At 50.5% G+C, this 11006-nt stretch overlaps 1 protein-coding gene across 1 annotated transcript in view; it reads left to right on the forward strand.

Annotated features, from left to right (window-relative positions):
* The window catches only part of itga9 (integrin, alpha 9), a 47205-nt gene that overhangs the window by 19202 nt on the left and 16997 nt on the right, over nt 1-11006 (forward strand). Inside the window, 4 exon segments of the mRNA XM_060073344.1 lie at nt 524-614; nt 1038-1083; nt 2396-2550; nt 5084-5244. Of these exon segments, the coding sequence (XP_059929327.1) occupies nt 524-614; nt 1038-1083; nt 2396-2550; nt 5084-5244 (453 nt within the window).

Below are 11006 nucleotides of genomic sequence, written 5' to 3' on the forward strand. Positions count from 1 at the left end.
GCACACAGGCAGCGCAGCACGGTGGTTGAGTAACCCCCTCCGCCCCTCTCCCCTCCGCCCCTCTCCCCTCCACCCCCCTCCTCCAGCAGAGATGCCCCAAAAGCCCTGAATCTCAGGTTTCACATGTGTTTCTGCCTACGTACCCGCAGATGATTCTGTTTAACGAGTGGGAGTGGGTTTTATTTATTCATTCATTGTGGTCATTCGCTGCTCAGCGATTCAGATATAGTCATCTTTGTCGCCGGCGATGGGATCCCACACAGTATCATGTATTAACATTAACCATATGCATAAAAAACGCCAGGCTTCTAATGAGCTAACTTATGAATTATTCACATATTCCTTACACACATTCCATTCCATTTTTAGCATCCATAAACTGAAGCCCATGCTTTACTTTCACTCGCTTAATAAAGGAGAAACTTTTACAATCATAGTTTATCGTCCCAATAAATGTTTCGCTGCATGAAGCATGCATGTATGTGGATGCCCTTGCTCAGCCAGCTGTTCCCTTCCCCGACAGCGGTTGTCTGGACGTACCATCAGCCCGGGCCTGCAGATGTTCGGCCAGTCCATCTCTGGCAGTGTGGACATGGATGGCAACGGATACGCAGGTAGGGGCACAGAGAACCGACTTTGAGGTGGGGTAAGGAGGTGGGGCGAGGAGTAAAGAACAGACAGCGAAGGCTTTAGGCTAACAAAGAGGCCTGTCTGGCAATTTAAAAAACAAAGACATCAAACAGGAGACAATTAGACGGTTTAAGCCTCGGTTTCGCCCCCAAAAGTCTTTCAAAATTGGCGGGCTAGTTTCTCGCGAGAACAAAAGGCATCTTGTTTAGGGGCTTCCACTGCGGAGTTTCAGTATCCGAGCCAGCTAAACAAGTATCGCAGTGATTCAATGTGAATGGCCTCTGTCTATTGTGTAGAAATGGCAGGTGTAAGGAACATATTTTAAACACATTTTCCTGGTTTAATTTTTTCCGGTCGTTTTATTGCTTTTTCTCACACGTCTCAAACGTTTATGTGTCTTGTTGCAGATGTCACCGTTGGGGCGTTCATGGCCGACAGCGTGGTGCTGTTGAGGTAGGTAGCTGCCAGTACACGGCGCCTCCTTCCTCCACTAGAATGAAGCTCACAGTTCACTGCTCTCCTGAGATGGTTGAACGCCTGGTCTCTCACACACACACGCGCACGCACGCACGCACGCACGCACGCACGCACACACACACACACACACACACACACACACACACACACACATACATATATATATATATACACACACACACACAGACAGACAGACAGACAGACAGACAGACAGACAGACAGACAGACAGACAGACACAAAACACACATCTGGACTTCTGCACACCTTAGACACGCTCAATTATGTGTGTCTGCTACAAACAATGTTTAAACATGCATACATCTTTGTTCGACTTTATTCCTACTACTGTGTATATATGTCTTTATTACAAATGGATATTTTTTTGTTAGTTCTTAGCATAGTCTTATTTATTTATTATTTGTATTACCATGACTTTATTTACTCTGTAGTCCTTTATTTCTGCTCAGACATCCGCATCTCCTGTCTGCCGCTCGTGAAGAACATCCACTAATCCTCATCCATATCTCGCCCTGTCTTAATCCACCTCATCCTCTCACCGTCTCTGTGTTCCCTGTTCCTCCTCTCACCGTCTCTGTGTTTCCTGTTCCTCCTCTCCCCCTGTCTCTGTGTTTCCTGTTCCTCATCTCTCCCCGTCTCTGTGTTTCCTGTTCCTCCTCTCCCCCTGTCTCTGTGTTTCCTGTTCCTCATCTCTCCCCGTCTCTGTGTTTCCTGTTCCTCCTCTCCCCCTGTCTCTGTGTTTCCTGTTCCTCCTCTCCCCCCCGTCTCTGTGTTTCCTGTTCCTCCTCTCCCCCCATCTCTGTGTTTCCTGTTCCTCATCTCTCCCCGTCTCTGTGTTTCCTGTTCCTCCTCTCCCCACGTCTCTGTGTTTCCTGTTCCTCCTCTCCCCACGTCTCTGTGTTTCCTGTTCCTCCTCTCCCCCTGTTCTCTGTGTTTCCTGTTCCTCCTCTCCCCCTGACTCTGTGTTTCCTGTTCCTCCTCTCCCCCTGTCTCTGTGTTTCCTGTTCCTCCTCTCCCCGTCTCTGTGTTTCCTGTTCCTCCTCTCCCCACGTCTCTGTGTTTCCTGTTCCTCCTCTCCCCCCGTCTCTGTGTTTCCTGTTCCTCCTCTCCCCCTGTTCTCTGTGTTTCCTGTTCCTCCTCTCCCCCTGACTCTGTGTTTCCTGTTCCTCCTCTCCCCCTGTCTCTGTGTTTCCTGTTCCTCCTCTCCCCGTCTCTGTGTTTCCTGTTCCTCCTCTCCCCCCGTCTCTGTGTTTCCTGTTCCTGTTGTAGGACCCGCCCTGTGATCAGCGTGGACGTGTTCATCTTCCTGCCCGTGTCCATCAACATCACGGTGCCACAGTGCCACGAGGGGCCCCAGAACCTCAACTGCTTCAACCTCTCCGCCTGCCTGCAGTTTCGTGGACGGCAGGTGCCAGGACAGATAGGTACAGCCCCCCCCCCCTTCACACACAGCGCAGAACACAAACATGATCGGGGCTGAGGTAACCAGGGGGGGGCGATGGCTATTAGGTTAAAGGTTGTATCAACGATGTTGGGTGACGTCCCTTCTGTTGGTATTTGAAGCGAGATCCCAATCATTTTCGCTTCCATTTGCTGGATGCACAAAACGAAAAAGAAAAAGTGTTCTATTTCATTCCTACGGACGTCATCCGGAATTCATAGAACCGTAGTTACATACGTAACCATCGTTTCCTGTTCCCTGAAACACAGAAGTGTTTTGTGCATTCAGCAAACGGAAGTGACGGTGTTGAAGTAAAAACTATCAAGGGAAAATGTTGAAGTGAAAACTATCATGAACGCAGCGCAACTCCCCACAACACCCGCCCCTTGTCGGTGATTGGTTGGGATACTATTTATTTTGGTTTTGAGTGGTTGGTAGTACGATTTGTTTTTGTGTGCGATCTCAGAGCACAGGCTTCCTACGGGGACGCCGTTTTTTGACGGCCTGCTTATGGGGCGGGCAGCTAGCGGATCGCGAGGAAAGATCGGATGAATGTGATCGTTTATGTTTCGGCCCACAATCTGATACAACCTTTAAAGTGGATGTCTCCCAGCGGAAAGGCACTGGACTCGAACCCCGGTCTCTGTGACACACCTAATCCAGCCTCCTGTACCTAAACCAGATGTCAATCATTTCCCTGCAAGTCGTTTTTGATGACAACGCCTCTTAATCGACCTGATAGTGACGGTAACTCTGTGAACGCAACCGGGGTGCAGTGGTAGCGGCTGTGTGGCTAGCTCGTGGCTAACGGCGATTCATATCCCCATGCCGTGGCCTGCTGTCCAGCGGGTGTTCAGTGTGTGCCGTGGCGTCAGGGTGTTGTCCCGCTACAGTGTTTGGGTGTGCCACTCCCACTCCCCCCCCCCCCCCCCCCCCCCCTCCGACCGACCGACCGACCCAGGGGACGGGGAGGACCAGACCGCCGTTACATAACGACCCTTGCCGCGCGTCACAAACGGGGCCTCTGTTGTGTGTGTTTGGCTGTCTGGCGCGTGGCGTGGAAAGGGCCGCACCTCTACTCTGGGTGACTCTGGTTAATGAGAACCTGCTGATGCTCTGCAAGAGTGAGCTCATGGCATCCCCCCCCCCCCCCCCCACACTCCTATTGGCTGGGGGGTGGGGGGTGAACAGTAGGCTTTGGTGTAAACGAAAGGGTGTGTTGGCCGCCCCACCCACTGTTTTTACCAGCGGGACCCCCCCCCCCCCCCCCCCCCCCCCCATACACACCCCCTCTCCCCCCCTCCCCCCTCCCTCCCTCTTCCTCCCCCGTGCTAAGGCAGTTACTACAGAATGGGGCTGATTCATTCAGCGGAAATGGAGAGAAGGCAGGAGAACCAAGTCCAAATATGGTCTTGCTCGGAAGACGCTGTCACGTCTGACCAGGGGCTTACGGGGTGCTGTATCTCTGGAAAGCGTTAGGGGGTGTGGGTCCGTCTCTTTCCAGTGAAGCCGGTCATCGAAGGAGGGGGCGAGGAGGGACGGTTGTTATGGCAAAAGTCCTCTTTCGACCACACGCCAGTCGAGTTAGCCAGTCGGAAAATTCATTTCCTTTGTTTGCCCTTCCCCAGTCTGTTCACCTTTAGCCACAATAATACCTCAGGATGAAATCTGTTTTGCATAGAGGCACCGGCATTCTTCTTCGGCGTTTAGTGTGAGGATTACAAACAAGAACCACTGAAACAATGGTGCTGCAGGCCTTAGGATCCTGTATTGGGGTTATGTTAGGACTGTCCATGGCAAGCCGGGAAACGTAATGTTACAGAGAGGACAGTTTGTTTGGTTTTTTCCAATAACCCACAAGCAAACACAAGGAAAATGTCCCTATTGATTATGACGCGCTGGAGTCCTTAGCTGGCATTAGTCGATGAAGTGTTAACTTTCAATTGACCGGGAATTATCACACCTTCTCTGGCGTTTACAGGCCATTCTTCAAGCAACACCCGTGGACAGCTGCACACTACACTACAACACACACACACACGCACACACACACAGACACACGCACACACACACACACACACACACACACACACACACACACACACACACACACACACACACACACACACACACACACACACAGACACACACACACACACACACACACACACACACACACACACACACACACACACACACAGAAACACACTAATGCACACACGCAAGCAAACACACACACACGCACACGCAAACACACACACATACACCCAGACACAAACTCAAGCACACACGCGCACACACAGACACACTAATGCACACACGCACCCCCCCCCACACACACACACATGCCTAGACACACACTAACGCACAAACACACACACACACACACACACACAAGCCCACACACACACACAAGAACACACACGCACGCGCGTGCATGCACACAGAAGGCTGTCGGGTTCTACAGCGGTCTACTTGACGTGGTGTGCTGTAGCTGTGTTTGCGTGTCTCTGCAGAGCTGCTGTACAACCTGACGGCTGATGCGGACAAGAGGCAGCGGGGCCAGCCCTCACGCATCTACTTCTCCCAGAACGCCGTTCCGGTCAGCGTGCTGAGCCAACAGCTCAACCTGGACGTCAACAGGGAGGTGTGCCAGCACTTCACAGCATATGTCAAGGTAAGCCTCTCTGTGTGTGTGTGTGAGTGTGTTTGTGTGTGTGTGGTGTTTGTGTGCTTGTGCCTGCGTGTGGTGTACACGTCGACCTGGGACTCTGACTTTTTTTCTGACAACTTGATTACATCACCCTCCCCCTTCTATCAACATCGCCTTCGCGATAACAGTAAATAGTAGCTATTTTAGTGTGTGTTTGTTTCTGATCGCTTCAATAGCAGCTGGGCTACTCCCATACACAACAATACTTCCAGACAGATAGTCAAAACAACAGTCTGAAAATAAAAACCCTAAATTACCCCCCCCCCCCAAAAAAAAAAACTGCCGTGTGTAAGTCCTGGTCGACCAGACAGAGGAAAGGCTCTGATCCGGTTTCTAAACCTGTGAGCCACTGTGAGCCACATTGTTACACAACAACCACCTGGGGTTCTGGGGGCCCCTGGGGGGGCCCTCAGCAGGCCCAAGCCCCCCTGCTGGGCAGCAGAACCTAAGTGTCCTGAAGTGTGAATGTGTGTTACCAGCCCTAGAGGGTTCAATGCAAAACCCAGACACCCCCACCCCAAGCAGGAATGGGACCGGGAGAGGAAAACATGGTGTCCTTTGTCATTGCATAGTGGCCCGACTGTGTGCTGTTTGACGGTGACTCTGCCATGTATACACACCCAGGCCGTGTCTACGTCCTAGGGGCTGTTTCTCACAACCCCCCCCCTTTCCTCTGACCCCTTCCCCAACTCGCTAATATGGTGTTATTCACAGGGGCCTGTACATTTCACCGGCATCAATTAACTCCGCACTTCAGGCACTTTCACTGCGGGAGAGAACTTCATTGGGTCATTTGGAGCACGCTGAACTCGTATCGAACACAGAGAAAAGGCTGTGAGGCTGTACACACATATCAAACCCACCTATACACACATATCAAAGGCTTTCCCTGTTAAAAGGTCGTGTGTTCACTCCTTATTGTTAGAATGGACATCGATTTGTCCGTCTCTGCTTATCAGGGGGAAGTTGGATTTGGTGTTTCTCTTCATCCTAACTGTAATTCACAGTAGAGTAAACCGTTTAAATTGCCTGTCCTGCTTAAAGTAAGCCGGGAAGCATTTAAACGCTAACCCAAACACACCAGGCTGGGTGGGCAACGCGATGAGCGCACACATCACATCACGGCGGTGACTAAAGCCTCGCGTCGCACCGGTTGTGCTTCAGTGTCCCACCGATAAACACCCGTCACTTAGAGAGCGCTAGGAGGCTCATCCGTCAGGCCGCGGCTTCAACAAGCTTCAGGGCACCGTCTCGTACCTGTGCTGGTTTAACTACCGCCACGCGGGCGGTTGTGATTACAGTGGAGCCGGCGCGGTTGTGAGGGACAAGCTGTGTAATCTCAGTCCGGTCGCGGTGTGATTTGTTAATTGAAAGGCTCGTTAGCGTGGAGGGACTCATTACACGGCGCTACGCCTTCCTGTGATTGGAGCGTTATAGTGTGAAAGCCGTCCACGGGGTGTCTGGCTGGGAGAGGATGTTTAGTCTGGCCTGCTGGTAAAGTTTGTTTACACGGACACAGTATATTTTTTCACTTTTTGTATTACGGATGGAGGATTGGTATTCGACTTTCCCTTTTTTCTTTTTTTTCTTTTCGATGTTTCTCGTCCAAAATTCCACCTGCTCTGCCGAGCCGCGGCGGTAATTAGAGTCTGAGCGAGGCCGTCGCTCCGGCAGCGCGCCAGATCACCGCAGACTGTTTGCATCCCGCCCCGACACCGGCTACGGACAATTGGGGGAAAAGTAAAGGGGAGCGCAGACTCGTAAACGCTGCTCTGTGACCTCCTCTGGGCCCGCGTCAGCGGAGGCGTCTGCCCAGAATGTGAGCAGGAAAAGGGGAGAATCACCGTAATCACAAGGGGATCCGGCCCCCCCCCCCTCTCGCCCCCCCAGAGAGGAGAAGTGTCTGTAGCCTGTCCCGGGCGCGCCCCCCCCCCCCCCCCCCCATCTCATCGTTTATCTTCCTTGTGTGTCTTCCCGTAAGAGCTGCCCTGAAGAGGTATGATAATGGGAAACAGCTGGTGCCCAGTACATCTCCTGGAGCTGTCTTGTACCCCTCAACCCACCCCCCCACCTCCTCTTCCCTGAAATGAATCCTCCAGAGTTAAAACCAGCAGAGGGTCCGGCTCCCGAACAGGCCTCTGCAGTTTGGGTCAGACAGAAGGGGGACAGGATGGATCATGTGGGTCCCGGTCTTCCACTCCCGTTGCTAAAGGTTCTGGGTTTCATGTCGTGCCCCCCGGTCCTACCTGCAGACAGACATCCTGGAGCGAGGTCGCTGTGTGTTGCTTCGGAGGAAAGTGTTGGCTGACACCACGGCGGTAATGTTGACCAGAGCTCCCCCGCGGCTGGCCACTGGTAATGGAAAAAGTGTCAGGGTTGGGAGTTGAAGGTAGTGGCTCTGATCCGCGAGTGGTCCGTGGAAGCGTTCCATGAACTATTCTGGGCCACTCTCCTGCTCGACTGTTTGCACGCTGACCATTTGTCGGCCCCCTCTTGCGAGCCGAGTAAATCAAACTGTCTAATAAGACCTTTGGCTTCGCAGTAACGCTCACGGTGGAATTTAACTGCACACGGTTAAAGTCCTATTTGTTCTGCCTAGTTTGAGTTAAGTAGCAGCAGGACTGTTACAGGGACAGGCCGGCATATTCTGAAATCAAAAAGAAGTGGAATGTGGATTGTATAATACGTCCAAACTCACAAAACTGCCCATATGAAGCACAAAGGGGTACAGAACGTTTCTATCGTGATATTATGCGAGTCTTTCATGTGGATAATTTCGAACATGTTTTCATTGGCAGGGGCTACATTATACCAAACCAGCCCGCCAGATGTTCATTGTTTGGTTATTATTAGCAAAATAAACTATACACGCTCTTCGCTAGGGTCGTACCTACGGATGGGCGAGTTCTGCTGTGATTGCTTTTTAAATGAGTACGGGCAGATAACTGTGTAATTGTGTGCACACCCTTTCGTTGTTGTTTCCTGGCTGAACGTGTTAGAGTGGCCACTCCTAGTGAAATGGCTCGCGCAGGTATGAATCACTTTCTCCTCCCAGCCCATAGTAATTCAGTTTGGGGTACGGCAGTAAGAACAGAAATAGTGCAAATGCTTGAGAGTTTGCCAGCCTACGGTTTGGAGGTGTGATTTCATCTTCTGTGGAATGTTTCGCCCACGCTTCATGCTAAGCGTTACTTGGATGTATACCGCGGAGGGAAAGTTGTATGCAATGAACTTCAGAGGAGGGCGATCAGTGCTAGCCTTTATTTTAGGTTCACTGCTACGACAACTGCACATCTAATTCGGTCGAGTCTTCTATCCAGTAATTCTTTTCAGTTATTTTCCTTACACCTTCTTGTAGTTGTATTCAGGGTAAAAATAACTTGTCAGCGTCACACTTCATTCATCTAAACCCACCGATTATTATTCCGCAAGGTCACCAGGGAATGCTATTTTCCAGCCTCGACACACAGACTTCCAAAAACGTAATGGACCCAGGCCTGTCGTGTAAGCTGCTAAACCCTACTTCACTGGCCGGGTCTCGCTCCGGGATCACACAGACGCGGCCATCCTCCCGTCCCCTCTGTACACGCGCGCGTGTCGATAATCCAGCGATATCTCTTCAGCCCCCGCCACGTGCACATGCCTTGAAACCGTGCCAACGGAAGGGAGGGGGGGGGGGGGAAGGGGGGGAAGGGATGCCATTTGTGGTTCCGCACGGCTTCGTATCTCCCCGCAGATCCAGCGCGGACCCTGGAGAGACGCTAGAACAGGCAACTGAAGGCACGTCTGTGGGACAGTTGGTTGTCTAAATTAGCTCGGAGTGCGACCCCGTGTCTCCCCCCCCCCCCCCCCCCTAAACGACTGTGTGTGTCGGCCCTCCTGTTGGGAGGGAGGTAGCTACAAAGCCTCAGATAGCTGAGGGCGAACGGTATCACAGATAGGTTGTTGTGAGATGGACTGGGTTATTTGCGAAATGGGTCTTTCCCAAACACAGGATGTCGGATCGGATGTTTGCCAGGGAATGTCATTGTGGAGATGCTCTTGAAAAAAATAAACATATTCATGTTTTGAGAAGCATGAGGAGTACCATGATCAAAAAAAATACACACGTACATCTTTCTTCTTCACACAAATATACTCCAAACTCCAATACAGTCGGGCCTGGTTCAGATACACCCTAGCCTCCCTAGGTTCGCTTGTTTCATCCCACAGAGAGAACCGCCTCTCTCCTTTTAACTCCTTGCTCAAAAGCAGAGTAGCACGTGGCTGAGAGTTGAAGTCCTCGCTGCCACACTGCCTGCTTTGTCCGACCGCTCGCTTTACAGTTGTGAGGAAAAGCGCGCAATTCCCCCGCTTCCATTGCTCTGGTTTCATTTACGGCCCGGCCAAGAAAGCTGATACAATGAGAGTTCATGGCAGGAAGGTAATCACATCCAGCTGCCCTCCATTACCACCGCCAGTGAGTCAAGCACCTATTTATTAAGAGCCGGATGGGACGAAGAAGAAGAAGAAGAAGAAGAAGAAGAGGAGGGAAAAAATTATAATATACAGAAATAGTATGCGGCAATAACTCAAGTGAAAAAAAAAAAGGATTAAGATCCTGTCGTAAAGAAAATCACAAAATGCTTTGTCTGCAACTTCTGGTCTTCAGGGCACCACTGTGTGGATTCATTGTGGAAAAAATACTCTGAAGTGAGTCGTACTTATTTTAGCTCAGGGTAGTATTTTGCACAGGATTTCCCGGAATGGTGATGCCAAAAGGAACACGACTGAAGTCCCTTCCAGAGTTCTTTCTATCGGAACGTGGATTGCAGTCTTGTTTCACCGAATAAAATGAGTCATCCTCGACTTGACATAAGTAGTCCTGTCTACTACAAAGATGTTACCGCGGTATATTCCCATAAATCAGGTTTTACTTTCTGTTGGTATCAAATTACCATGGCTTGATCGCAGTGAGCAGTTGCTATAGCGAAATGCCTATTACTTAACTCAACGGCAACCAAACAGTGAACTGATTTTGATGTTCTGTTGCTTCTGGCAGCTCGGATTGCTGGGTTAAAAACATTTCCTCGTAGACAGCAGGCCACATTACTGCCACCCGATGCCACCGCAAGGCAGCGTAATGGGTGGCCAATTCTGACCAAAATGAAAGCATTTATCCCACCATGATTCCCACATCCACTGCGGAGGGATTGCGTGTGAGCGTGTGTGCGTGTGTGTGTGTTTATGTTTGTGTGTGTGTGCTGTTTAACGCACAGAACAAATGCCGGTTTTGGAAGAAAGGTTGCCAAGAGTGGTCTGTCTTTTAGGTCTTTCTACACAGGATGCCACATGCATACATACACGAGGCTACTACATACATTGGATGTAGTCGTGGTATGTATGCAATGTAAGAGGTTTCAGATTGTGGTTATCTACTTTATGACTTGGGCTCTGACCACAACCTGACAACCTAGCCACTATAACCGTTATGAAATGCATATTTGGAGGTGAAACTGTACATTTTGCACTTTCATAGCAGTTTAAAATCCTACGTGATGAAGCTGAATAAACCATCTCTTTTTGTGTTCAAAAGCATACAGTGATAGGATCCACTGACAAGATGCAATAACATCATTGAAACCATTTGTCTATAGAACTGGTAACTGTTCAGCATTTAGGGGACTTATTTTTCAGTGCCCTAACTTTATCTGGGCGTAGTTGTAAAATACAGTTCCATGAAGAAT

The sequence above is a fragment of the Gadus macrocephalus genome, chromosome 15, assembly GCF_031168955.1.
Source record: "Gadus macrocephalus chromosome 15, ASM3116895v1".
Taxonomy (NCBI): Eukaryota; Metazoa; Chordata; class Actinopteri; order Gadiformes; family Gadidae; genus Gadus; species Gadus macrocephalus.